Raw genomic sequence first — 24,997 nt, 5'->3', positions numbered from 1 at the left:
TAGGCGTGTTCTAGCATGTACGTAGAAGAATATCATGTTACCATAGTATCAACACAGTCACAGCTCGCCTGTTGACGCTCTGCAGTAGCTAACTAGCTAGCTAGCTGTGAATAAAGTGGCCTGCTGGTCATTTCTGTTAACCAGCGAGCTAGAGCGCTTACTTCAGCAGCATTAAGGTAATCGAGATGTAGCTACAGTGAAGGATTATATTCAGAGCGCATGTCTGAGGTTATCCTCTTATAGCAAACAAGGTAACATTAGCGGTCTGAGCTACTGAAAAGATGCCATAAAGCTTGACTGGCGCAGCTAATGCTTCCGTTTTTTTCTTCAAAATAAAGTCCTAATGTTGTGCGGCCAGCTACTTTTGATAACCGAAAACAGAAAACCACTACCTTATCCTTTTTTATTATATTTTTTGAAACTTAATGTTTAAGTGCTTTGTAAAGCTTAAGGAGGGCCCATCATTTGTAACTGTCTTATGAGTCTTTCTGAAGAGAAAATATGCCTTATTATTTATTATTATCATTTTGTGTTTATTATTTAGTTGAAACTTTTAAATAAGAAAATATGAATGTGGAGCCTGTCTGTATGCCCGTAGCCGTATGTGTATGCCGTATGCACGACAAAAAAACCTATTTGTATCCTGGGTATGTAAAATATTCATTACTCTGTTGAATATTTGCCACATACATATGGTTTGCTAATGTTAATGGTAGTACTGCGAGTGTAAAACCTCACGCAAGACGAGAGCCAACTAATTTGTTTTTTAAACACAAAAAGTCTTCAGTTATTTCAAACACTGCGTGCTGTAGCTATAATTGTGAAAGAGAAACCCTGACACGGAAGTCGTAATTCAACAAACAGCGAAAACTTATCACGTTTTCGTCAGCCTTCGTCTATGACGAGTAAACTAATGTTACTATTTTAGTAAAATGCGCTCCAGTTACGGTATTTATAACGTTAATATAGTCTGACCTTACAGGTGGAGATACACTTATACCTGCACTAAAAATATTATTAGGTTCACGTCTTTGTTATTTGCTAGCTAACGTCAGCTCAGTTAGCTTAGCTCACGTTAGGTAGCCAGCTAGGTAAACAGGGGTTGACGTTAGCTAGTCATGTATTTTCCTTGACATTTAATTGTAACGTTAGTTGCTTTGTGTTCAGTTTCCAGCAGGGTCTGAAGAAGGTAACGTTAGGATGACGAATGATCTTGCTGGTGTGTGGGAGGTGGCACTGAGCGATGGAGTCCACCGGATAGAGTTTGAACATGGCACGACCACCGGGAAAAGGGTCATCTACGTTGATGGAAAGGTATGGATCATGCTCTTTAGTAATGTAGTATTTAATTATGATCCATTTTATGAACGACAGCTTCTCATTACCAGGTCAGCTGTTAATGTTTTGATTTCACATCACACTGCAGGAGATACTGAGACGGGACTGGATGTTCAAACTTGTGGGGAAGGAGGCATTCAATGTGGGCAAATCAGAGACCAAAGCAACCATCAACATTGATGCAGTCAGTGGTTTTGCCTATGAGTACACCTTAGAGATTAACGGGAAGAGCTTGAAGAAGTACATGGAGAACAGATCAAAGGTCACTAGCACCTGGGTTCTCAACTTGGACGGCACTGACTGCAGGGTGGTCCTGGGTGAGAGCCTCGCTTGTGTTTGTACAGTATACACCCACTGTCCTCATCATCTAGTTATGATGTCATTGCTTATTATGATGATATACCTTACAGTATAGTATATGGGTTCATATGTTTGTTCACTTTATCAATCAGTATAGAAATCGGATTGATATTTAGCAAAGTGTGACTTCAGCCCCTTCAGAAGTACCCACTAACATTATGTCGGAGCTAAGGTTAGGGCCTTTAACAGCTTTAAGCCATCTTCAGCCAACTCTGGCATCTTAGTTAATCCATTTTATATCCTCATAGTATCCTGCTTACAGTAGATTAGGTGCATGCCAGCTGAAGCATGTGCAACACATAGGAAGTGATGTTCATTAGAATGCCATAAACACATGTTTTTCCTAGCTAGGTTTATGGAAGACCTATGTGCACATATTTGGTGGGGGGGTTTAGGGATTCTTCCGCAAAAAAAGTGTCATTTTTCAGTAAAAAACAAATGGAGCAATTTTTGCGTCATATGGAACATTAATATTACCATATCTGCATCTAAAACATAAATACCTCTCAAAAAGCGTAAAGACAAAACTCGCTAAGGAAATCCACTGGGGACCATCGACAGTCATTAGATCTGAGAAAAGTTATTTAGTTAGTTTTGAGGCTCACATTGATTTTACATTCATTCGACTTCCGTGATGCCCAAAACAACTTGGATGTTGGCAATAAATGTCCATACGTCTCAACAGTAAAGTCCCCATCGGATCGGAGCCGTTATGGGCATCAGTAGATTCTACACCATTCTAAGTAGAAATTTGTTTTATAGGTACGTTTTACAAAAATGCTAGCTGCACTAAGTTAAATGTTTTAGGCTGAAGGAATCTTTCGAAGATGAACAAAAAAAACTTGATTTACATTGACCACAGTCTGTATGCAAATATAAACTTTTACTATTATTCAAAAGAGGGTGGATCTTCTAGATATCTTTTCTATTCTTAGATGAGCCATGTGTCAGGGAAAGGCTGCAAGTGATCCACAGAACAGATAGCAACCAGGGCATTGTTCTCTTGTCCTGGAACACCACCTGATGATCACGTGAACTCAAACACTCGAACAGCATTAGAAACAAATGACTCTAACATGGCTGTACACACCCTGGGACTTGTTTAGCAACTTTTAACTGGTAGTCACATCAAATGCTTTTTATTGCCTAACAGTGGAACGTTTCATTGATTCAGTGTCTATTGAAGTTCTTTAATTTCTTATCTTCAACAGTTATTTGTATATATTTGTTTCTGTAATCATTATTTCATATTCATGTTTAATACTGTATGTTTATGTATCCACCAATCACCAAAGCAAATTCCCCTGAAAGTGTAACTTACTGTGACAATAAACCTTTTTCTGATTCTAATTGTGATTTCAGAGAAAGACACCATGGACGTTTGGTGTAATGGACAAAACATTGAGACTGCAGTAAGTACAACAACAGTGCCTGCTACTGATTTGTAATGCAATAAAAAGATACACCATTGAATTTAAAACATCCTATTTTAATTGTGGTGTCAACGGAAATCCAAATCAACAGCTGTGAATGCATGTTTCCTGAAGTTAGAAACCCTAGCATTACTTCTCTGGATAGAACGCCTGAAACATCCTGGGGTTCTACAGACGTCTGCATCCACAGCAGCTCCAGAGCCGACAATATGGAACTGACCTCTAGCTTTTCTTTGTCACACTTTTTGTCTGATTTGCACCTGCAGGGGGAGTTTGTGGATGACGGCACAGAAACCCACTTCACACTCGGAGACCACAACTGCTGCGTGAAGGCTGTGAGCAGCGGGACGAGACGAGACGGGATCATTCACACGCTGCTCGTGGATGGCACAGAGATAGCTGAATGCACAGAGTGACTGTATGTGCGTTTACATTTGTATGAAAGCAGTGATGTGGTTCATACGTGTGACTTTGTATCTATGTGAAATAGAGGCAGAGTGTAGAGTAGAGTTGGAGTCGGGGACCAATTGACAGAAATATGCGCTCCTATATTTTGGTGGCCATATATTGGTCCTGTAAGGGTTGTTCTATAATTAATATAGTATAGCAAGGGTTGAAGACAGGACCTGCAGTCTGGGCAGTTTTTACAAAAGATGTTGCAGCTAGACATTTCAGCCTCAAAAAGGGATTAACGGTTTTAAAATGCAACTTCACACTGAAAAACTTTGAGTTGTAAACTGGTACTGTAGATTGATAGAAATGCTATCAATTTGAGTAATGTTATCAGCGTTAGAGGCCAGATGTGTCATATTTCTTTTGACTCAGTCTGGCTTGGGTTGCCCCGTGGTTGTTGCCATTTTGCAGCTGGTGTTCACTTAGGTCATAGTGGATAAGACTGACATTGTCTGGATTCCGAGATGTACTGCACCTGTTTTCATTTTGGAGAAAACAACCACCCCCTGTACAGATAAGTAGTAAACCCCAGACTCTAGCTAATCTCCCTGCTCTTCATGCTCGCTTCTTGTATTTTTCAATATTGCGCAGCAGGAGGATTAGCAGGCCACAAGATTATTACTTCCATTCTCAGAAGTGATCATTGTTTATTTCTCTTTTGAGCTTTTTGTGATGGGTCCAGCCAGCTGGTATTACAGTAATATGTAATTAGCTTTTGGGAGACTGCTGAAGATGTGTCAAACATTCTAGGGTACAATGTATACAATTGAAACACTGAAGTTTCATAGACAATCATGAGGTAGTGACATTATTGCCAGTAATAAATCATATAGACAGCTGAAGCAAGTCACTGATATCCAGACCTATTTTGGAGATTCCGTGTCATTCTCAGAGATGTGTGGAATTCTGTTATGCTGTCAAATTATTAGTCTCTTTTTTTTATGTAAAGGCCAGATGTTGTGGTGACACAGAATTTAAGCTAAACATTTTTTTAGAAAGTTATGGTCAGAAATTAAAGGTTGAAAATGTTTCCAATGTCTCTCAAATACTTTCATTTTGAGAAAAGAGGCATTTACTTATAGAGCAATCATAAAATACAGTGAAAACACAAAACCATAATCAGCATGAACAAAAGAATGAACTTACAAGTCCACCAAGGCCTCCATGACAACTGTGGAAGTTGTCAACTGATGGCTAAGGCTTTTATTATTATTATTATTATTATTATTACATTTATTTATTTAGTATTAAAAGGCATGGAATGTTTCCATATTATTCAAGTAGTGTTGTAACATAATTAGATGTCAGTTGCTAAATTCTTTCAACGAAAAACAAATTCATTGATTTTTGGTTTAACATTCTTTAATTTTGATATCAGCATCAGACAACCAGCTGCCCCAATGGGCGTCATCGCAATTTCCTTGTTGACTTTGATAATTTTATAAACAATTTACACTTATTTTACAATCAGGTTCTTGTAGCCAAAGCTTTTCAGGTTTGCCCGTTATATGAAGGGTTATATAAGTTGTCCTCTAAACAAAATAAAATCATTTTTATGTCTATCATTGTATACATTGTTTGCATATATGGTATCATGTGGCGCCACTAAAAAGTGCTCATCCAGTGGCAAAAGTATGCTATTGTTGCTATAAATTTAATCTAGTCACCCAAAAAGAAACAAACAAGTAATGAAAAAAATAAGCTACCGATGCTGAAAACGAATAACATCTTAGTCGAGCTGAATATAAGCTAATATTGTAGTTATGGCTCCATTTTAGGATTTTAAGAAGTAATGCAACATTTTTATTCTAATAGCAATTACATGAATCAAGAATGCACATCAGCTCATTTTCAAAAGAATCTTAACTTCCTATGGTCCAGTTTCCTCTAGTACGGTAAGCATTGCTACACTTGTATTTGTTCCAAACAACACGATAAACCCAGAGGAAACAGGGAAGAAATCCCCCTTCAGACTATCTTACAGGTGATAATGTATGTGGGTAGAGCTTGGTAACCACTAAATACGACCGAGATATCAGGTCCTCCACTCACACTGTCGTGCAGGATTAGTGGATCTGTCCCCACAGCAGGTGGCAGAATGAGACCTGGTTTACCAGGGGTGGAGTTTCCTGTCAGCACCTCAGCCTCCACAAAGTACAGATACTCCTCCTTTTGCTCCTTCCATACTCCCATGGCCTTCTCCACTGTGCCGGCAAAGTAAATGCCCTCTCCATATGCTGGCTCTATATTGAGAGGAAGATAAAAAAAATAGCTGTAAGCTGTATTGTTTTTGCTATTTTTCCTTTTCTAACAATGTTCTGTATCTGCAAGTCTCATTCTAATTTATAAAAAAAAAAAAAACTAGAATATTATTTAACAGGAATAATTTGTTTGCACTATCAAATGCTATTCCTAGGAAGTCGCATTCTCATACCATCGGGTGGTGCGTACTCTGCATGGAATCCAATGTGGCTAACCATCCCACAGAACTGTGCAGGTATGCGTTGAAACATTTTTTGTGTGGTGGAGCAGTGGAGCTGGTTTTTCTTGAGTTTAAAGAGCACTTTCAGTGTAGGGTTCTCCACTTTTTCCACCTAAAAGTAAAATATTTCATTGGTCACACATTGGTTTAAAATAAGACACTTGTAGATAATTACAATTAACAGTATTTAAAGTTAGTACAAACACTTTGAAGCTGCCTGTGTAGCATGATTAAGTCAAATACATAAAACCATATGACGACATTAACAACCTAATTGTGACGTGTACTAAATGACAACGCTTTATAGTTTACAAAACACCACCAAGCATGTTGTATTTACATATACTGTACCTTCAATACACGCAGCATCCCATGCTTTTTGAATGCAGATAATCTCTCTGAGAACTCTGGGCTTGATTGGTCAACTGTCTTTCTTTCAAAGGACACATCCTTGGTTGACACAGCCCAAAGCATGGCATTTTCTTCCTCTGTGACAAACTCCGTCTGGATGCTGCAGAGCATGGCCTCCACCTGCAGCCCAGCGACTACGACATCTTCAGTTGAATCCCCCATTACAGTTATCCCAGCACGACCGTTCTCAAAGGACTCCTCAATGGAAACCCCTGCTTTGGTTAGACGGGATAGTTGCAGATGTTCTTTCTCGCCAAAGTGCTGGATGAAGTTGTTGCGGATAACAACAGGGCCAAAGGTTTGGAGGAGTAGGCCATTGAGCCAACGCTCAGCCTCACGTGTTGTTTCATCAGAGGGGCCGTTCAGGCTGATCTGTTGAGGGAGACCTCTTTTGCCACGGAAGTCATCTCTGGACTCAAATGCTGGCTGGGAAGACATCATTACGTCCACTGCTGCAATTACAAATCATTATTTTTTTCGTTTAATATTTTCCGCAATAGGTTTGGTCGAACATGCATTTCCACTATCTGATCCTTTTAACATTAGCTATCCTATATTAGCTGAACTGGTTTCTATAGCAACCTTTGCAATAAAGAGAAACCATATTCTGACATAGATGTCACTACAAGGACAATGTAGATTTAGTTTGTTTCTTAAATCAAAAACAGTGTTCTGTCGTGCTATGCTTCAAATTGTACAGGGCGTTCCATAAGTATTTGCATCAAAAAACGTGTACATGAGTGAGAACTCAGTTATTGTGTTACCGTGTGTAAAGCCGGGATGAGATGCTTTTTGCTGGAGATATCCCATTTGTTCGTCAAAAGCCTAAAAACAGTAGGTCATTAATACATATAAATGTATTTATCCATCTTGTATGAGACACATTCACAAAAAATATATTGCATTTCTTGAGTTAGTAAGTTAGAGAGTATTGGCAACTGAACTTGTGTGACCGGATCGAGAGTTCTCAGCAGGTGCAGGGAGTGTCTCACACCACAGTAAAAAACAAAAACTTTCCACCTAACACATATTCCAATGATATTTAACTAAAACATTACAGATTTCACATTTACATAATGGTAACTCGCATTTACGGTAATATAATATCATGAAAGTATGTTTGCAATACAACCTTAAATGTGTCGTTGTCAGAAGGAAATATGACAAAGTGAACTTCCATCTTCTCTGGGAACTTTTGGGCAAAGTCGGCCACTGCACCTGACATGATCTGGGCAACTTCTTTTTTACTGAACCCGAGGGCTCCGGTGCCGATGGCAGGAAAGGAGATTGACTTGTGCTTAGCTGCAGCTGCCAACCATAAGCAATTCGATACTGATGTGTATAGAGTCTGTAATAAATGAATCAGTGGACAGACAAATTCAAGCTCCTGAACACTTTGTATATAGTAAGGTAGTTACAATTCTTAACAGCCTTTTAGTTGTATGGTTTTCCATAATCATCTGTGCCATTTAATGACACTCGAAATTTGTCCTCTCTTAATCAAGACAAATCTAAACAAATTCACTATGAGATAGAATATGTTTTTGAGGTGTGCCATATTTCATTTATTTACAGTTTTGGATATATCAGACTATGAACATAACTATCACTTTCCTTAAAAGCCCCATAACAGTTAAACTTATACTGTACCTGCTGCGCTGCGTTTTTCCATTTTTCAGTGCAACAAGTGTGATACACCTCTTTACAGAGCAGATTGTAGGGTTTTGTGGTGATGATATATGGTTGCAGAGGGGCAATCCTAATTTCTTCTTGCATTCCTTTACCAGCTTTCTGCAATAAAGCATTGGAGATTTGACCAATGCTCAAGTTTCGATCTGATGATGTGGTGTTTACAATGACATCTGTCTGAAAAATAAATTTAAAAAAACATAGTTGGTACATTAAAATGCAAAACATGCAGATTGTGATAGGTACATACTGTGACTTTAATATGTTTTCCTTTCCTTAAACAATGGAGAAGCTAATAAGATACAGTAACTGCATGCTGACCAGTGGGTTCAATGCAGTTACTGTTGTTGCTTTGTGAATAAAGTAGTAAAAGCGTATTAGTAATTATTCCTGAAAATGTGGAAAAATAAATAGAATTATTTGTTTACACGATCAGCTCTAAAATAGGCTAAAATAGGTAAATAATTTACAAATTAACAAAGAAACATTACAGATTCTTACCTGCTGTTCCTCAATTTTGCCCCTCTTCAGTGTCAGGTGGACATTTCCTAACTGGACAGTCAGTGTTGAGGTTTTGGCATCACCTCTGGTTCTGCTGTTGGTTAATATCTGAAGGCAGGCCCTCTCCATTTCTCTGACCGTAGGCTCGTCATTGTTTACAAGGAAGATATCTTTAGGAAGATATGCTGAAGAGTGAGAACCTTCACAGTAGCGTTTCACAGTTGTCACTATGGTGTTTGCACAGTCTTGCAGGGGGTAGTTGAACAAACCGGAGCTTATAGCTGGAATGGCCACAGACTGCAGACGATTTTCCTTAACTCTGTCAAGAATGCTCTTGATGGCCCTCACCAACAGCTCTTCAGCCCTCGAAACCTCTGACTTAGTGGGATATCCTGGCAGACATGGGCCCACAGCATGGATTATCTTCTTGCATGGTAGGAACCCAGGCTCAAGGACAATAGCATCTCCTGTTTTCAAGACACCGTGCTTTCTGATGTAATCGTCACTGTCTTTTTGGATTTGTCTACCCCCAACAATGGACAGAGCTTGAGCAAGGCCGCCATAATGCTGAAGCCGGTCATTAGCAGCATTCACAACAGCATCTACGGAGAAACTGGTGAGATCGGCCTTCCACACAGACACCTGAACACCTCCACGTAGCGTCACAGTAAACCTTTTCTCTGGGGCGACGGGTGGCCCTCTCTGCTGCACAGTGCTCGGACCTCTTTCAAAATCCACACCATCAATGGTGGCCACACATCCAAATTTGCTTTGAAGGACATCGCTCAGAGCAGATCCACATCGTCTCACTATGTTGACCGAAGGTCCATTTAGAGGAATATCTAATTTACTGGCCATGGTTCCTAAACAGAGCTATGGAAAAACACTGTGTGAGTAAAATCTTAAAATGACACCAGTATGTGGTTAATATATTTGATACACAGCACTAGAATACATCACTTTTAAAGTGAATCAAGGCAAAAAGGCCAAATCAATGATTGATATTGTCATTACATGCTCAATAATTACATTAAGCTGAATATGCTGACTATGGTGGAAGAGAAATGATTTTAAGTGTCTTTAAAATGTTTGAAGAGTAACAGCAGGTGAGGCACAAAATAGGATTATCAGTCAAACTGGAAGAGCGGCATAGACTTCATTTAATAAAATCTGTGTGAATTATTTTATTATTGGTTATTATGCACCACACCATAGCTCTTTCAATAGCATCGTATCATTCCATAGGTAAAACTCTCCAATATACACTAAGTGTGTAGTAGGGTTACAAGATATTGACAAAATGTGATATTGCGATATTGATTATGAATGTTGCAATATCAATATTAGATATTTTTTTAAACATGTAAAATTACAGTTACGGAAAAATGCATAAAAATAGATTTAACAAATTAAACAAGTTTTCTTACAACAAGGTTTATTTTAACTGACTGTCATAATATAAAAAGAGAGGGGGGGGGGGAATCACCAGACGCCCCAAGACACGATATCATCACGATACTTATGCCACGATACCATATTATTGCGATTTTAAACATATTGCAATTTTATGCGATATTTTGCAATTTCTAACTTTTTTCCAACTTCTAATTTTTCCCAATTTCAAATGATGTCCCCAAAAGGAAACTTTGTCAACATCTGTTTCATCTAAAACGATACATTTCTCTGTTTGTTCATGTCACTTCAGTTTTATTGCTGCAAAATGGGATTGTAAAGCAGACAAATAAAAGATAGATAGAGATCGATACTTGGCGTCTGTGTATCGATACAGTATTGCCACTGAAAATACCGCGATACTATGCTGTCTTTTTTTACCCCCACCCCTAACTAACGTGTGCAAATGGAGCGGCCACTGGCCCATGAAACATGTTCATTACAGCGTTTCAAGAGGGCTCTAAATCAAACACAACTAAGCTACACAGCCCATGGACAGGACGCAGCGCTCCACTAAAAAAAAAAATATATATATATATTGCATACCTTTTGCGGTACTTTCTACATATTTTGCACCCCTAGTGTGTAGATTATATTAGACCGGCTGGGAATCACATCTTCAGCTGAGGCTATTTGCTGATGCAGCTGTTGCCCCAGCACCAGGAACCCACCAATGCACAGTGAACTGTATCATAGTTTTGTGGACGTATGTGATAATCTGAACATTTAATACACAACTTAATTTCCTGCTATTGACAGTGTTATCAGGTCTGAAATATTTTACTATGAATTGGAGTGGAGACTCCACAGTGAAGGTCTGCAGACACACACTCTTGAAATGCACTCTTGAGGATGTGGAAAATAATTTACCAAGACCCAGAAATAAGCCAGACAGATATACCGTACGTGCTGTTTTCCTGTCCCTCCAGTAGAGGGAGACAGTGACAGTGACCGAGGTTATCCCACTTATTCCTCAATCAGCTGTCTCAAAAAGACAAGAGCCAAAAGATGTTCCCATGCCATACTATTAAAAAAAGAATAGAATACGCACTGCCATGCTTTGTATACTGCTTGTTAATTAGTATACAAGAAAGATAGTGTGTTTTATTGTTTTTGTAAAATGTCAAATTTGTAAACTAGAAAGAGAAAACAAAACATTTGCCCAATATACTATGTTTTCTGATGTCCTGTATTGTCTCACTTGAGTTGCTCTCATTACACTGCACTTAAAAATCTGGTTTGCTTTGCATTATATTGACATCAAGTAAGTTCTTATTGTTTACAGCGTACATGAACACGGCGCTACAAAAAGGTGCAAATGACACATACTAGTATGCATTCGTCTCACCGTTTAAACATTTATTAAGACTTTTCAAAATAGTTTAGACAAAGAGGTTAGAATACTACCTACTGTCACCTTTTTTTGGTTTAGATACGTATAATAAACCGCCATTTTTTTTTTGTATATCAGCGCGAGCGGGCGAGCTGATGCGGTGTTGACGAAACAACAAAACAAACTGCTTTGTGCTAACCTAGCTAGGTTTAAGTCCACACTTTAAGTGCAACGTGTATTTGGACACTAATATTAATTTCAACAAATTTAAAAGACCAACGAAAGTGTCGCTGTGATATTAAAATACTCACCCACCACGCTGGAAAGTACCGAGGAAATGCAGAAAGCGAAACAGTACGGGGTGCGGTGTTAAGATGTTAAGGTGTGCTGATTTTATTTGACGGGTTGTTTTCAATCGATAATAGGCTACCTGTGTCCTGTCTTTAGCTGCAGTACATTCTGCGTCAACACTTCATGGCAACCCTCGACGACGATGTCAAATTACACAAGTTACCGTTTCATTTCCTAAGAAACAAAACTGAAAGTAAAGCAGGACAGAGGTTGTTGGACCAGCGACGATGGCCGACGCATATTCGTATTCTCTGCTCGTGCGGCTCGAAGAAAACAACATACCAAGACTAAAAAACAAATTAGTCAAATATTTTCAAAGTAAGAAGTCTAACGGTGGCGACTGTAAAGTTGAGCATGAAAATGGCAGCAGCACAGCGGTGTTGCGCTTCCGCAGAGAGGAGGGTAAGTTTGACCTGATAAACTAGACCGTAGCTTAGGCTATTACCTTTACTTTGTCTCAAACGTAAAGTTTCGATACTACTATTATACATCGATTTCTTTACTGAGAGTGGTTGAATGTTTTTTTTCTTCCCCACAGACCAGCGAAATGTTTTGGGGAAAGAGGAACATCAGATTAGTTTGGATAAAGGCGTGTTAAAGTTGACAGTTTGCTTACCTACCGATGAGACGACACCAAAAACAACAACCACAACTCAGGTCAGTGTACAAAAAAGGTGCACCTGGGCAGACTATGTTGTCATTTGGGTGTTAAAGGAGCCTCCATGGGAAGGGGAGGTCACGAAGCAAGTTAAATCTCCCATCGTTTCCTATAACATTCAGTTCCTGTCCTCAAATGAAATAGCAATGATATATCATTCCTGACCATCCACTGTATATTAACAGGACTGGCGCGATCATTCCCTTCCCTGAATCTGATCAGGGGCTGTTATAAGAGTGAGGCAAGCAGTAAAAGAGAATAGTTCCTTGCACGGCTTCCATTTCACTGTAGTCATGTGATTAACCATACACTCAAGATGGTGACACATTCTGAGATTTATAACGTTATCAGTTTTTGCTGTTTGGGTGTCTTAGAGGTCCAAACCAGAAGCACAAACAACTTGGGAAGGATGTTGTGTAAGGACCTTACTCCCTGACACAAAAACTCATTCCTTTTCAAACCAGAGCTGACATTTAGGTCATTGTACCATGGGAAACTGGTTGCATGAGATGCTATTTATACATTTAAAAAACTGGATTAATTTTATACTTTTCCAATCCTACACAGGAAGCTCCATCTGGCAGACTTAACAAGACATGTAAGTACTCTTTAACACAAATGTGTCTTTCTCTGTAACAGTGAGTTTTCTTAGATCAGATTAAACATCAATATTGACTTATTTTAGATATGCAATTGTTTCTTGAACAGATTCACACAAACACACATCTTCTCATGTAGTAGCCTATGTGATTTATGGAATTTATGGTAGCTTTAATACTAGAATACAGCAGTCAGTTTTATCCATAGGTAAGATATAGTCTACTAATAACAAGTTAATCATTTGGTTGTGTATGTACTTAGCAAAAAGTTAGTTTCAATTATTAACCACTGTTGTCTTTATAAATTTATCTGGATATAACCAGCACCAAACAAACAGTTTTCTGTGATCATTTTGCGACCCACCATTCAAACATACTGACGTGAAAACAGGAAGGCATTCCTCAACTCAGAAAGAAATGTCTTCTCAATTAGTAATCTCTAAGATTTATAAGTACAGTTTTAAGTGACACAGACACACATTGTTGCACAATACATCAGAAGTAGCAAATTTAACCATGTATTTTTCAGGTAATAATGTAATAAAAGCCCAAAGAAAAGACAAATTTATTTTCCTTAAAAGAAAATCTTCTTTAAAGTACCTGGGAGTTTGCCAGACCGATTATTGTTTCCTTCCAAAGTTAATAAGCCACCATCTTTACATACACCTATTCTCATTGTGGCTTTTTGTTTGTCTTCCAGGTTTGTTTGTTCTTAATGACAGCTTGTTAACTTTAAAAAAAAAAATGTTCCTGATGATTTCTAATCATGCATTAAAAAACTCCACTGATAGCTACCCCTTCATACTGGGCTTTGAACCATTTGGGCACTTGTTAACTTAGCCACAGACTTTCACACAAGTAAGCACAAATACAGTTAGTTTCAATTTTGATTCCCTTTGTATGGTTCTCCACTTATTCTTTCCCGCTCTCTCTAGCGCTTTCTGTCACTCTCTTTCACCTTTTTTCTAATTGCTTAATTATAGTGTGTTTTATATTGCTCCCTGCTGGATTTCAGATAGAGTGCAGGTTTAAGGCACTTCCTCATTTGCGGTACTTTGTCAAACCAGATGCTCTATCCATTAATATTAAGGGTCCATGGTCTTTACTGACATGTAAAAACACAAGTACTGTGCTTCATGACATTTTGATATTGTACTGTGTGGTTTAAGACAGGCGTCACATCTTTTTTCAGAAACTGTGTATATTTATCAACACTGAAAAGCAAGATTATATTACCAGGCTGGCACCTGACACAGGAGGGAAGCAGAAGGGGCTGTAAAATAAATCTTGCAATAACCTAGTAACTCCACTTCATATTTTGAAAAATTGATTAATAAGAGGCCACTTAAATAAATCAAACGTGGAGAAACACAAATAGAGATTGCCTTCATGGTTGGCTGGTATTTAGTGTAAAATTATCTCACCTCATTAAGAACTGTGTGTTCAGTCACTTAACCTTCATGTCTCATTAACAGCGGATGTTGCTGTGATCAACAAGCAGTTGAGCACCGATGAAGGCACACCTGCGGCCGTTCACTCAGAGGCGAAAGGCGGAGAAGATGAGACCGCAGACGAAGAGCTATGCTCCACTTCGGCTGTTTTAGAAAATATTCCAGAGAAGTGGAACCGGGAGTTTTTGGAGATGCTGGTGGAGAACATTTTAAAGGATCTTGACTCTCCATCTGCCAGCCAAAGCTTCACTTTGGAAGTCATTCCTGGCATCGCCTCTGCTGTGGTGACATTCCAGAGTGGAAAAGGTAGTGTGTGTGTGTGTGGGTGTGGATGGGTGGGTGTGTGGGCGTGGGTGTGTGTGGGTGTGTGAGATCATACTATAGTTCTTCCAGAAAGATAACTTTATGTTGAGTTTTTAATTTTAAAGACGATCACAGATGCACTTGTATAATATTCAGCAGCCCTCATCCTCATCAGGAAATAACACAAAACAGCTGCTGCTGCAAAAAGAAATTGCATGAGAAAACATGACTTTATGACATACATTAATAGACAGCTGATGGCTCTAGCTAACATGACCTTGCATAACAATAAAGTCAATTATTACAAATGAATCCCACAACCATGACTTTCTGCAGCAGCACAGATGAAGAACAGAGAGGTGTCCTCACGGTAAATACTAGTAAGCAATATAACATTCCTCCTGTTTGCCAGCAGAAAACACACGTGCCACATATATGCCAGAATATACACTTATTGATCACCAATGCAATAGAACCTGACAAATTGATGTACTTTTTATGAAACTACCGCTGAACAATTAAAGTGATTTGAAATTATTTTTCTGGTAAATATGTTTAAATTCAGTGTTTTTCACCAAAATGCATTGAGTGAATAGAGCTGTAACAATTCCAAATTTGGCTGTGCAATTAATTGTCTCAGAAATAATTGCAATTAATAATATAATCAGTCAAATTTAAAAATATGAATTCATTTATTACTTTTTTATAACAAATTAATGTTTTGAATGCATTCCGGGATACATCTTTTTATTATAGCCCCGTTATGTGATCACCCACATAATGTAATAACCTTAAGTAAACAGCCTATAAAGATAGCCATGCCTCATTATTATCATAAAACATTTTTACTAACTGTATCCCCCCTTGTCATTTCTGTAGCTGTGAACGTGTTTGGGTGAGCCAACAACTAAAATTTGAAATAATAAAAATATATAGTCTGGCCAATAATTACTTGTATATAAATACAATTTTGCACATCTAAACAAAGTCAACAATTACCAGTCATAAGCCTCAAGACCCTAGCTAAAGTTATCAATTAATTGAGGTTAAACAAAGAAACGGCGACTATGTAAAATAAAAAGTACAATTATGTAATAATTGTTACAGGCCTGTGTGTGAATCATTGTATCTTGAAACAAAGTTCATATATAGTTCCCCTCTTCAAATATTTGCAAAGCTATGTTTTTTAATGATTACGTTTGCAGGCTAGCAGTCGTCTTTTTCCCTGCATTTGTTGGCACATTGTTACGTTCCTTGGCTCATTACTGCTGCTGGCTGTCAATCAGGCCTGCATGATTCAGAGAAAAATATGAATCACTTGAGGTACAAACAAAATGTGGACCAGCTCATAAAAACTTGACTCCTTTTACAGAAAGGTCCCCACAAGGCTAATGCTTTATGCTAAGAAAGCACAAAGCGCTGTTTATTTTTTGTGTTTTAAAAGTGTCATTGCCTAACTACCTTACCTTTTTATCACTATCTCACAGAAAACACTGATTTCGTGACAAGATGCCCCGAAAACAGGACGTTCGCTAAGAATGGACTATCGGTCCGGCCTCTTGAACTCACAAAACAAGTTGTAGTTGAAGACATGCAAAACATTAGTGAAGATCACCTCCGCCTATATTTTGAGCATGCAGGTGGGGATGTGGAAAAAATCGTGCTTAGTGAAGCAGAGCAGTCTTTCTTCATCACCTTTGAAGACCTTAAAGGTAATGCAAATTACAATACACATTAAATATTGAACTGTATGTCATTAGAAATTGCCCCTTTGTATATGAATTCTAGCAAATTCAACAATGTAATAATTGATTGGAATTTTCCCACCCATAGCTGTTCAGAAAATCATGAAGAAGAAGCATCACATCAAGCAGAAAGAGATCAAAGTGTATCCATTTTATATATCTTTGGGAACGGCCCTTTATGGAAAAGATAAGCCCTCACTAAAACTCCCTGCTGCTGTCTTGGAACCCATTGACAACTCTGTCTGGAGATACCTAAATGACAATCAATCAGCAGCAGAGAGCATTCATAGTCAATTGGCAAAAGACTTCTGCAGTGTAAACCTCACCAAATCTACTGTGTGCCTGAGCCCCGTATCTTCACTACTACAGGAAAAGAATGCCAAAGCCATCATCACAGAGTGGACAGATACTGTAAGGTCATCCTTTGCACAAGCTCTGTCAAAATTCAAATCCCTAAAGCTTCAGCCAGAGCCAGAGAGAGTGTGGGAAGAGTGTGAGGAGAAGATCAGAGAGATGCTACTGAATGAGGATGTAGTTGTGGTGCCTGATAAAGTCGGTGGTGTCTTATCAGTGGTTGGTCTTGTGGCTGATGTCAACAGACTAGAGCAAACTCTCTGTGAACTTGTAAACAAGATTGCCAAAAGGGTGAGGAGGGAGACAATGAGCGTGACCCAAGAGATCAAAGTGTCGCCGTCAATTTTCCACATCCTGTCTCAAGACGGTCTTCAGAACAAGCTGCTACAAGTGTACCCAGAACTCAAAATGTCATTTAGGAAAGAGAGTCCGGATTTGATGCTAACTGGCTTTATCGATGAGATTTTGGAAGCAAGCAAAGTCATATATGATGCAATGTTTGCCTTAAAACGACAGAATTTAGAAATAGATGACTATGTGCTTGACTTGTTGAAGGATGAAGAACAAGAGGAGCTTACAAATGACCTCCTTATATCCAGTGGAATAAATGCTGCATTTGAGATAAGTGCACACAGGGTGCAGCTCCTTGCTTCTTCCGACAGAGATCTGAAAGATGCTGCAGACCACCTGGGGAGGCTGCTAATATCTCAATACACTGATGTTGAAGACATTAATGTCCTGGAGAGGCCAGAGTGGAAGAACCTGGTTAAACAATTAGAGAATGCTGACGATACGTCATGCAGAAGAATTCAAATCAACACTACTGGGCAACAAGTGGTGGTGTCTGGCCACAAGGATAGGGTCATAACAGTTAGCAGTGAACTTGATGACTTCTTGACTCAGAATGCTCAAGTTGAAGAAAGTGTTGTGGTCAAGGCCAACACCATAGTTGAATACATTAAAAAACATGAAACCTCTTGGTTAGAGCAAGTGGCAGAAAACGTTGTGGTGTCTTACCAAAAGGAGGCCATCTGTCTCAGTGGTTCTAGAGGTGATGTCACAGAGTGCAAGACCTTTGTGGAAAACCTGGTCTCTTCTGTGTTCTTTGAAAGATTAAAAGTCCCCATGCCTGGAGTGAAGAAGTTCTTTCAGGATAAAGAAGCCATGTATGTTTCCTCACTCTTTAATAATACTGGCTGCCTGGTCCAGCTGGTTGATGAGACTAGGGGTGGACAGGACAACTTGGCCCACAGACACGTACCTAAGCCTGTGTATCAGCTTCAGACACCTGATGGAGTGGAAATAGCCGTTTGCAAAGAAGATAAGGCAGCTGTCAGACAGGAGTTTGGAAATCATGGTGTCAGTCTTTCTCAAAAAGCTCTACCCACCAAGACCACCAAGTCGTCCCCTGTGAAACATGCTGGATCTGACCCAAACTGCTTGGGACAAGTGCAGACCAAAGAAGGCTTGGACATCACTCTCACTAAAGGAAATATCGAGAATGCCACGGTAATTTCAGTTTCCAACAGTTGATTTAAGAGTGAAACATTCTTGCAGAGGGACTACCTACTTCCAGAGTGTGTAACATTAACTCCAGACTCTAGCCCTTAACCCTTGTGTTGTCTTCCATTAACCATGAACTTGCCCTTCCAGGTCAAAATTGATTTTTTCCGCTTTTTCTGATTTACTTGTCACTTTTTCCATGATTTTGGCACTTAAAAAAAAAAAAAAAACCTGAGCTGTTTAATAATAGGTTTTACACTTATTCTTGGAATTCATGGTCAACAAACCTCATTTGTATCAAATTATACGTAAGTTTTTAGTTAAAAAGGCAGAAATTATTAATTATTTTAGCTAATAGTTAAGATCAGAGGATGTTGAGTGGATCATAGATGGGTATATGTCAACAAAAAAAAAGTTCAAATTCTATAAGACTAAATAAAACACCCACAAAATTCAACAAAGGTTATCATTAATTTTACCTGAAGAATGTTGTATGGAATCATCCATGTTATTTTTGGACAATTTGGTTGAAAGAAATCCATATTTCTGATGTATGAACACTTTGAAACGGGTCAATTTGACCCAAGGACAACACAAGGATTAAGTATCCCCATTATTGAATGTAGTCTTATAGGGCTTGAATGATTTTTTTCAGATTCTTACAGCCCTGATTCTTGACTCCTTCGTTACTTTATCTAAAAATAAAGATGTTGTAAAAGGAAGAACATGCAACTAATAACATTTTGTTTACACATTTTTAGACGGAGGTGACTGTGAATACTGTATTTGAAGATCTTGCACTGAACAGAGGGGCAGTTTCCAGTGCCATCCTAAATATGGCTGGACCCGAACTTCAGCAGTTGGTTAATGAAAATAATGCCACTGGAAATTTCGGTGAGATCATTGTCACTGATGGCTGCAAGCTGAAGAGCAAGAAGGTCTTTCATGTAGTTGCACCTCATTGGGACAAGGGAAAAGGCACAGCTGACAAGGTAACATCTTACATCATGTATATTTTCTATATATTTATGATCGGAATTTGATGAAAGGTCTAAAAAAAAAAAAAGAAATGTATACCTCAGATCTACATATTCTTTCTCTTACCTTTCTCTGCATGTCCTTATAGAACATTATCTAGCTAACGTGTGTAACACAGATTGCCATCAGTTGTATTGTCTGCTCTGTTTGTGGCCACAAGTCATGTCTTTGTTGCAGGGGTTGTTTTGATACATTTTACCTAGATATTAATAGCATTTATGTTTGCCTTCCAGATTTTGAGTGGCATTTACAAGGGTTGCTTGGGCAAGGCAGAGGAGGGTGGTCTGACCTCCATATCCTTCCCTGCCATCGGCACTGGAAACTTGGGTTTCCCAAAAGACCTTGCAGCATCATTGATGTTGGACGAAATCTTAGCGTTTAGCAGTAAGAAACAACCAAAGCACTTGAAGAAGGTCGTGATCATCATATACTCACAAGATGCACGGACTATCCAGGTAAGAAAAGAAAACTAAGCTTTATAGTACTTCTCTACCCCTAGTACTCAAATAAGGTTTGACAGTAGATTCATTTAAAATTATAATTTAAAGATTTTACTCTTGGTTAATTTGCCTGTAAGCACTCAAATACACATGAAATAGTGCACAAAACAATGATGGCACAAGACTTAAATTATTATTGTAGGATAATAATTGAGAGACATAACTTTATTGTGTTGTGTGTCAGTAAGGGACCGGGCATGCATTTAAAAATGCCCACCATAAATGCCAACTATAAAAGTATGAACCATTAATAATAACTCCCTCCTACACCACTGTTAACAAAGAGGCAGCCATTTCAGTGTTTCTGTTGTGCCGTGGTATTTGGGAGGGTTTTGTTATCAGGTGTCTCCGTGCTTCTGTCTCCAGGTTTTTAGTGATGAATTTACAAAGAAGTTCCCCAGTGCCTCAGTTGGTCCGTTGCCCACGACTTCCCCACAAAGTACAGGTAGGCATTGTTGCAACATTTTAACGTGCAATTATAATATATGATATATTTAGAAACGTGTAAGAAAAATAACATATAATTATTGACTGAAACACCGACTGAATACACCGAACAAAAACATACTTATTTTGTAATGATATGCAGAATAGCAGGCTGATCTTAGCATTTATAAAGCTGAAACAGAAAAAAACATTTTTTTAATTAAATGATTGAAATAATTCAGTAATGAAAAAGTTATACATTTTTTGTCGATAAACTAATTTGTAATTTCAACAATACTCAATAGGGTTTGTGTTAAAAAGCGTTTTTTAAGGGGCTTTTGCACCACTGTTAATTCTTTTCCTATGTCTACGGTCTCAAGGTCCCTTCTCTAAAGTTGTCTCGAGCTCAGGAATGCATGAGACCAAAATGGGAAGTGTGGCCGTACAGGTTGTCACGGGAGACATAACCAAGGAGACCACTGATGTTATCGTCAACTCCACAAATGAATCCTTCTCTCTTAAGTCAGGTAAATGATAGCTTAGCCTTGTTTCAACAACGCAAAAACAGTTTCAGAGTCTTTTTAGATTTAAAATAAATAAGTACATGAAATGGAGAGTACGAGAGGTATGATGCCTTAAAAAGTACTATCCACTACAAGCCAACACATAAAATATATATGTATATATTATACTAACATTTCCTTCGGGATGAATAAAGTATCTATCTATCAGGTCTGTCTATCTATATATTATTATTTATTGATTTTCTATACACTATTGTGTTTGTCTTTCTTTCTTCTAGGAGTGTCAAAGGCCATTATGGATGCAGCTGGTCAGGCTGTTGATGCAGAATGCCAAAACCTCAGTAAGGAAACAGTTATTCAAAGAGAGACACCTAACACAGTATAGTAATCTCCTTGCTTGCTACTTTAATGACATGGATAAATAATTAATTATTAATCCAATTCTGTAATCATAACTGAATATGGCCTAAACAACACACACACACACACACCAACACACACACACACCAACACACACACACACACACACACACGCACGTCAAGGTTCAAAGGCATTCAAATCCATTGTCTACACCTTTAGGTGCCCAGCCCAACACAGGCATGATAATAACCCAGCCAGGCAACCTCAAGTGTAAGAAGATCCTCCACCTAGCTGGACAGACGGACCCAATAAAAATCAACAAGGTTGTGAAAGATGCACTACAAATGTGTGTGAAAAACTCACACACTTCTGTCTCATTTCCTGCAATTGGCACAGGTGAGATCTATGCAGGATGTGGCGTGTATCATTTGTCAAGTCTTGGCATGTACATCTGTAAATATTTCTTGGTTGAGGGGTGTGTGTACATGTATAGTACAAAACGTAGAAATTACAGCTTCTGCAATGTGTCAATGTCTTTTTTTTATTTGGCTAGTGCCTTTTGGGGCTTCTGCACACAATTAGTAGCAAAAGTAATTAATGCTGTACCCTTTCAGGTCAAGGCAATGTTCAGGCAAGACAAGTGGCAGATGCTATGTTGGATGCAGTGGTTGATGTCTTGACCCAGTACCCATCCGGCCCCCTGAAGACAATTCGGATAGTTATTTTCCAGCCACCCATGCTAAAAGAGTTCTGCAACAGTATGCAACAAAGAGAAGCCACTGCACCCAAAGGTACAGGAGGGTTCTGGGGATCCATTGGCTCCAAAATCAAATGTAAGAACAATGCAGAGTATCATTTTGGTGTTCATATTCTTCAGTCCATTATCACTTTTAAATGTTACTTTCTGATTTTGATGTTGGAATTTGATCTTGCAGCGATATTCATTAGTGGAAGTGATGAAAAGCCACAAAAAAATGGTGATTTTGTCATTGAGGCTCTGAAAGTGGACCCTGCTGCCTTCCACATCTGCGGTGAGTCACAGGCAAAAGTAGACTCAGCCAAGAAGTGGATCAACGACCTATTATCCCACGAGCAAGACACCATGTGCATTCAAGACAACGCCATACTTAGCTTCTCTGATGTGGACCACCAGCGCATTGTTGACATCCAGAAGACCATGGGCGTGGCAATAAAGATTGAGAGCAAGAGGGCCCAGGTCTCAGTCACCATCGAGGGGCTCAGCAAGGACGTGCTCAAAGCCAGCCATGAGATCCACAAGATGCTGAGGGTGGCGAGAGATGAGGAGGAGCTGATGAAGAAAGTGGAGCTGGCGGGCACAGTGGCAGAATGGCAGTACCTGCAGCAGGGGACACAGTACCAGAGCTTTGATTCAATGGGCAACTTCAACCTTGAGCAAGCTTTGGAAAAACAGCTGCCGAATGTAAAAGTTACAGTCCAGGGTCAAGACTACACCGTCACCATGCCAAAGGGACCAGCCACTGATGGACAGGGACGCACCCTGCAGATAAAGCGCATTGACAAACTAAAAGGTATCTTACCTGTATCCTCTGATAAGTAGAAACATGTTATTTGTTGCGACCGTGCTTCTGCGTCCTGCCTAACATCCACAATAACACAGGGGAAACTGACAGAATAATTAAACCAGAAATGACTGAACACTGTATATATATATTTATTACATATATTGTTTGTTTGAGAAAAATAAATTATCATATATAATAATACATGTTTGTGCAAAAAAATGAAATTTTTTATTACGCCACTAGATGAAGACATGCCTGAGTACTGGGACGTAATGCCAGCCAACGTCTCGTGTCATGTTGTCCCCATCGCTGCCGGGACGACGGAGCACAATGAAGTTCTGAATCTGTTCCAGGCTACATGCAAACAAGCCGTTATTAAGGTAGACTGCATTTACCATGGACTCAGTCTATGTAATTATTCGTGTTTTATTTTTTAAATCTACATTAAATGACCGGTCAGGCGGAATTAATACACCTTGGGATGCACTCTCTATTCGATTGTTACATTAATGTTGTTTTTACCTTTTCGACCACTTTGGTCAACCCAGTTGTTTTTATACATGCTATGTAAATACATTGACATTGAAAATACATCAATTTTTTTATATTAAAAATCCATTATAAAGGACAAGCAGATAATGTAATAGACATAAACTTAGACACTTAATAATGTACTCTTCCCTCCTCTTAGATCGAGAGGATCCAGAACCCGGTATTGTGGAAGAGCCTACAGATCAAGAAGCGGGACATGGACCGGAGAAACAATCATCAGAACAACGAGAAACGTCTCTTCCATGGTACCTGCCACAGCACGGTGGACTACATCAACGAGCACGGCTTCAACCGGAGTTACGCAGGAAAGAACGGTGAGAAGTTTAAGCTGAAAACATGGGACATTTTTTAGTCCGAAAATGTGTGACACAGCCCAGTCCTAGTAGTATTGATTAGAGGTAATAGCAGTATTTTACAATCAGTTTGGTCATGCTGTACCTCAGTTGCTTTAGAACAATTACAAGAACCTATATTTAGAAAGAAGTTTAGAAAGAAGTTACCGTCCCAGTTTAATTTGAATGGATGTTCAGAATACTACAGGTGTTATGTCTGAATATTTACTTTGACAAAAACAAATAAGAAAATGAAACTACCTCAAAGATTAATTTATCATTTTGCATTTTCAGCTGCCTGTTATGGCAATGGCACATACTTCGCTGTCAATGCTAGTTACTCTGCCTCCAACACCTACTCCAAGCCGAATCCAACTGGGGAGAAGTGCATGTACCTCTGTCGAGTGCTAACCGGGGATTTCACCCTCGGACAACAAAACATGATCGAGCCGCCGGCCAAGAGCCTCAATTCCGTTCAGAAGTACGACAGTGTCGTGAACGACGTGGCCAAACCTGTAATGTTTGTTATCTTCCACGACAACCATGCTTATCCTGAATATTTGATTACATTCAAGTGACAGCCATGCACTGAGCCTTAACTTAATACAAATGCCTTACATTTTACACTGCCTTACATACACCTAACATATATAAGTGTTTGCTATGAATCATCAGCTAATTCATGTTTTTCTTTTTTTGACATTTGGTTTATACTTCTGTTATATAATTTAGTTTACAAGCAACCTGTAATGATCCCATGGTCAGTTATGGAGGTAATGATAGTGGGATATAGTGCCTTGAACAAATCTTTATCATACTACAGAATAGTTATGCAAGAAATCAAAGAATGAAAGGACAATGAGCAGGTTGTTGAAACACATTTTTGCCTATATGTTATGCACTGTGTAATTTGATTGAACATTTTACACTGTTAGTGGTATGTGGGAGGCTGCTGGAAAGTACCTGCTCTGTTCCAGGAAATCATGGGATGATAAGAACTCGTCTGCGTATGCAAGTGTGTCTCAGGTTAACAATCACTTTTGGTTTTGAAAGCAAAATTGAAAGTTTACCGCTGTCCCAGTAAACAAGCATGTACAAATAAAAGTTAATACAAGCACACTGTGTTGATTGTTTTCTATATATTTAGCATATGTATTTGTGTTCAAACGTCAAAACTCATTTTTATTTTTTTATTCTAACCAACCTATTCCTTGCATATCTTTGTATCTGTGTAAAACCCTGCGCATTGTCATTGTCTTCTCTATTTTTTTCTAGTTTTACATAACCAATTGAATATATACAGT

The 24,997-nt window shown here is 38.8% G+C and overlaps 3 protein-coding genes across 15 annotated transcripts; 2 read left to right on the top strand and 1 right to left on the bottom strand.

The window, feature by feature from the left end:
• The first annotated feature begins 50 nt into the window (after positions 1-50).
• Positions 51-5,290, top strand: faima (Fas apoptotic inhibitory molecule a). Of its 8 annotated transcripts, none has more exons than XM_032512974.1 (5): positions 51-176; positions 1,168-1,314; positions 1,427-1,655; positions 3,061-3,110; positions 3,398-5,290. In XM_032512974.1, the coding sequence occupies exons 2-5, from the start codon at positions 1,201-1,203 to the stop codon at positions 3,545-3,547; spliced, it is 543 nt and encodes a 180-aa protein (XP_032368865.1). In that variant the 5' UTR covers positions 51-176; positions 1,168-1,200; the 3' UTR covers positions 3,548-5,290. The 8 variants fall into 8 exon arrangements, with proteins under 8 accessions (XP_032368865.1, XP_032368870.1, XP_032368868.1 ...); XM_032512979.1 differs by having other exon boundaries at positions 71-176; positions 1,175-1,314; XM_032512977.1 differs by having other exon boundaries at positions 78-176; positions 1,164-1,314.
• On the bottom strand, positions 4,929-12,441 carry parp9 (poly(ADP-ribose) polymerase family member 9). Of its 5 annotated transcripts, none has more exons than XM_032512942.1 (8): positions 12,420-12,441; positions 8,668-9,540; positions 8,128-8,343; positions 7,610-7,825; positions 7,242-7,302; positions 6,418-6,929; positions 6,019-6,178; positions 4,929-5,827 (listed from the first exon to the last, which is right to left on the bottom strand). In XM_032512942.1, the coding sequence occupies exons 2-8, from the start codon at positions 9,523-9,525 to the stop codon at positions 5,553-5,555; spliced, it is 2,298 nt and encodes a 765-aa protein (XP_032368833.1). In that variant the 5' UTR covers positions 9,526-9,540; positions 12,420-12,441; the 3' UTR covers positions 4,929-5,552. The 5 variants fall into 5 exon arrangements, with proteins under 5 accessions (XP_032368833.1, XP_032368832.1, XP_032368829.1 ...); XM_032512941.1 differs by lacking the exon at positions 12,420-12,441 and adding an exon at positions 11,883-12,136; XM_032512938.1 differs by lacking the exon at positions 12,420-12,441 and adding an exon at positions 11,764-12,017.
• Positions 11,958-24,810, top strand: parp14rs1 (poly(ADP-ribose) polymerase family member 14-related sequence 1). 2 transcript variants are annotated; one of them, XM_032512914.1, is made up of 17 exons: positions 11,958-12,205; positions 12,342-12,460; positions 13,029-13,059; positions 14,536-14,817; positions 16,302-16,526; positions 16,648-18,422; positions 19,178-19,408; positions 19,688-19,909; positions 20,321-20,399; positions 20,746-20,907; positions 21,183-21,245; positions 21,485-21,661; positions 21,880-22,098; positions 22,201-22,815; positions 23,053-23,189; positions 23,501-23,675; positions 23,988-24,810. In XM_032512914.1, exons 1-17 carry the CDS (start codon positions 12,031-12,033, stop codon positions 24,269-24,271), a joined length of 4,971 nt encoding a protein of 1,656 aa, XP_032368805.1. In that variant the 5' UTR covers positions 11,958-12,030; the 3' UTR covers positions 24,272-24,810. The 2 variants fall into 2 exon arrangements, with proteins under 2 accessions (XP_032368805.1, XP_032368806.1); XM_032512915.1 differs by having other exon boundaries at positions 12,342-12,455; positions 13,021-13,059; positions 20,761-20,907; positions 23,988-24,271.
• Positions 24,811-24,997: the final 187 nt, after the last annotated feature.

Source organism: Etheostoma spectabile, chromosome 4 (assembly GCF_008692095.1).
Source record: "Etheostoma spectabile isolate EspeVRDwgs_2016 chromosome 4, UIUC_Espe_1.0, whole genome shotgun sequence".
Classification (NCBI taxonomy): domain Eukaryota; kingdom Metazoa; phylum Chordata; class Actinopteri; order Perciformes; family Percidae; genus Etheostoma; species Etheostoma spectabile.
Note: the sequence above shows the minus strand (reverse complement) of the source record. Positions and strands in the feature narration are given on the sequence as shown.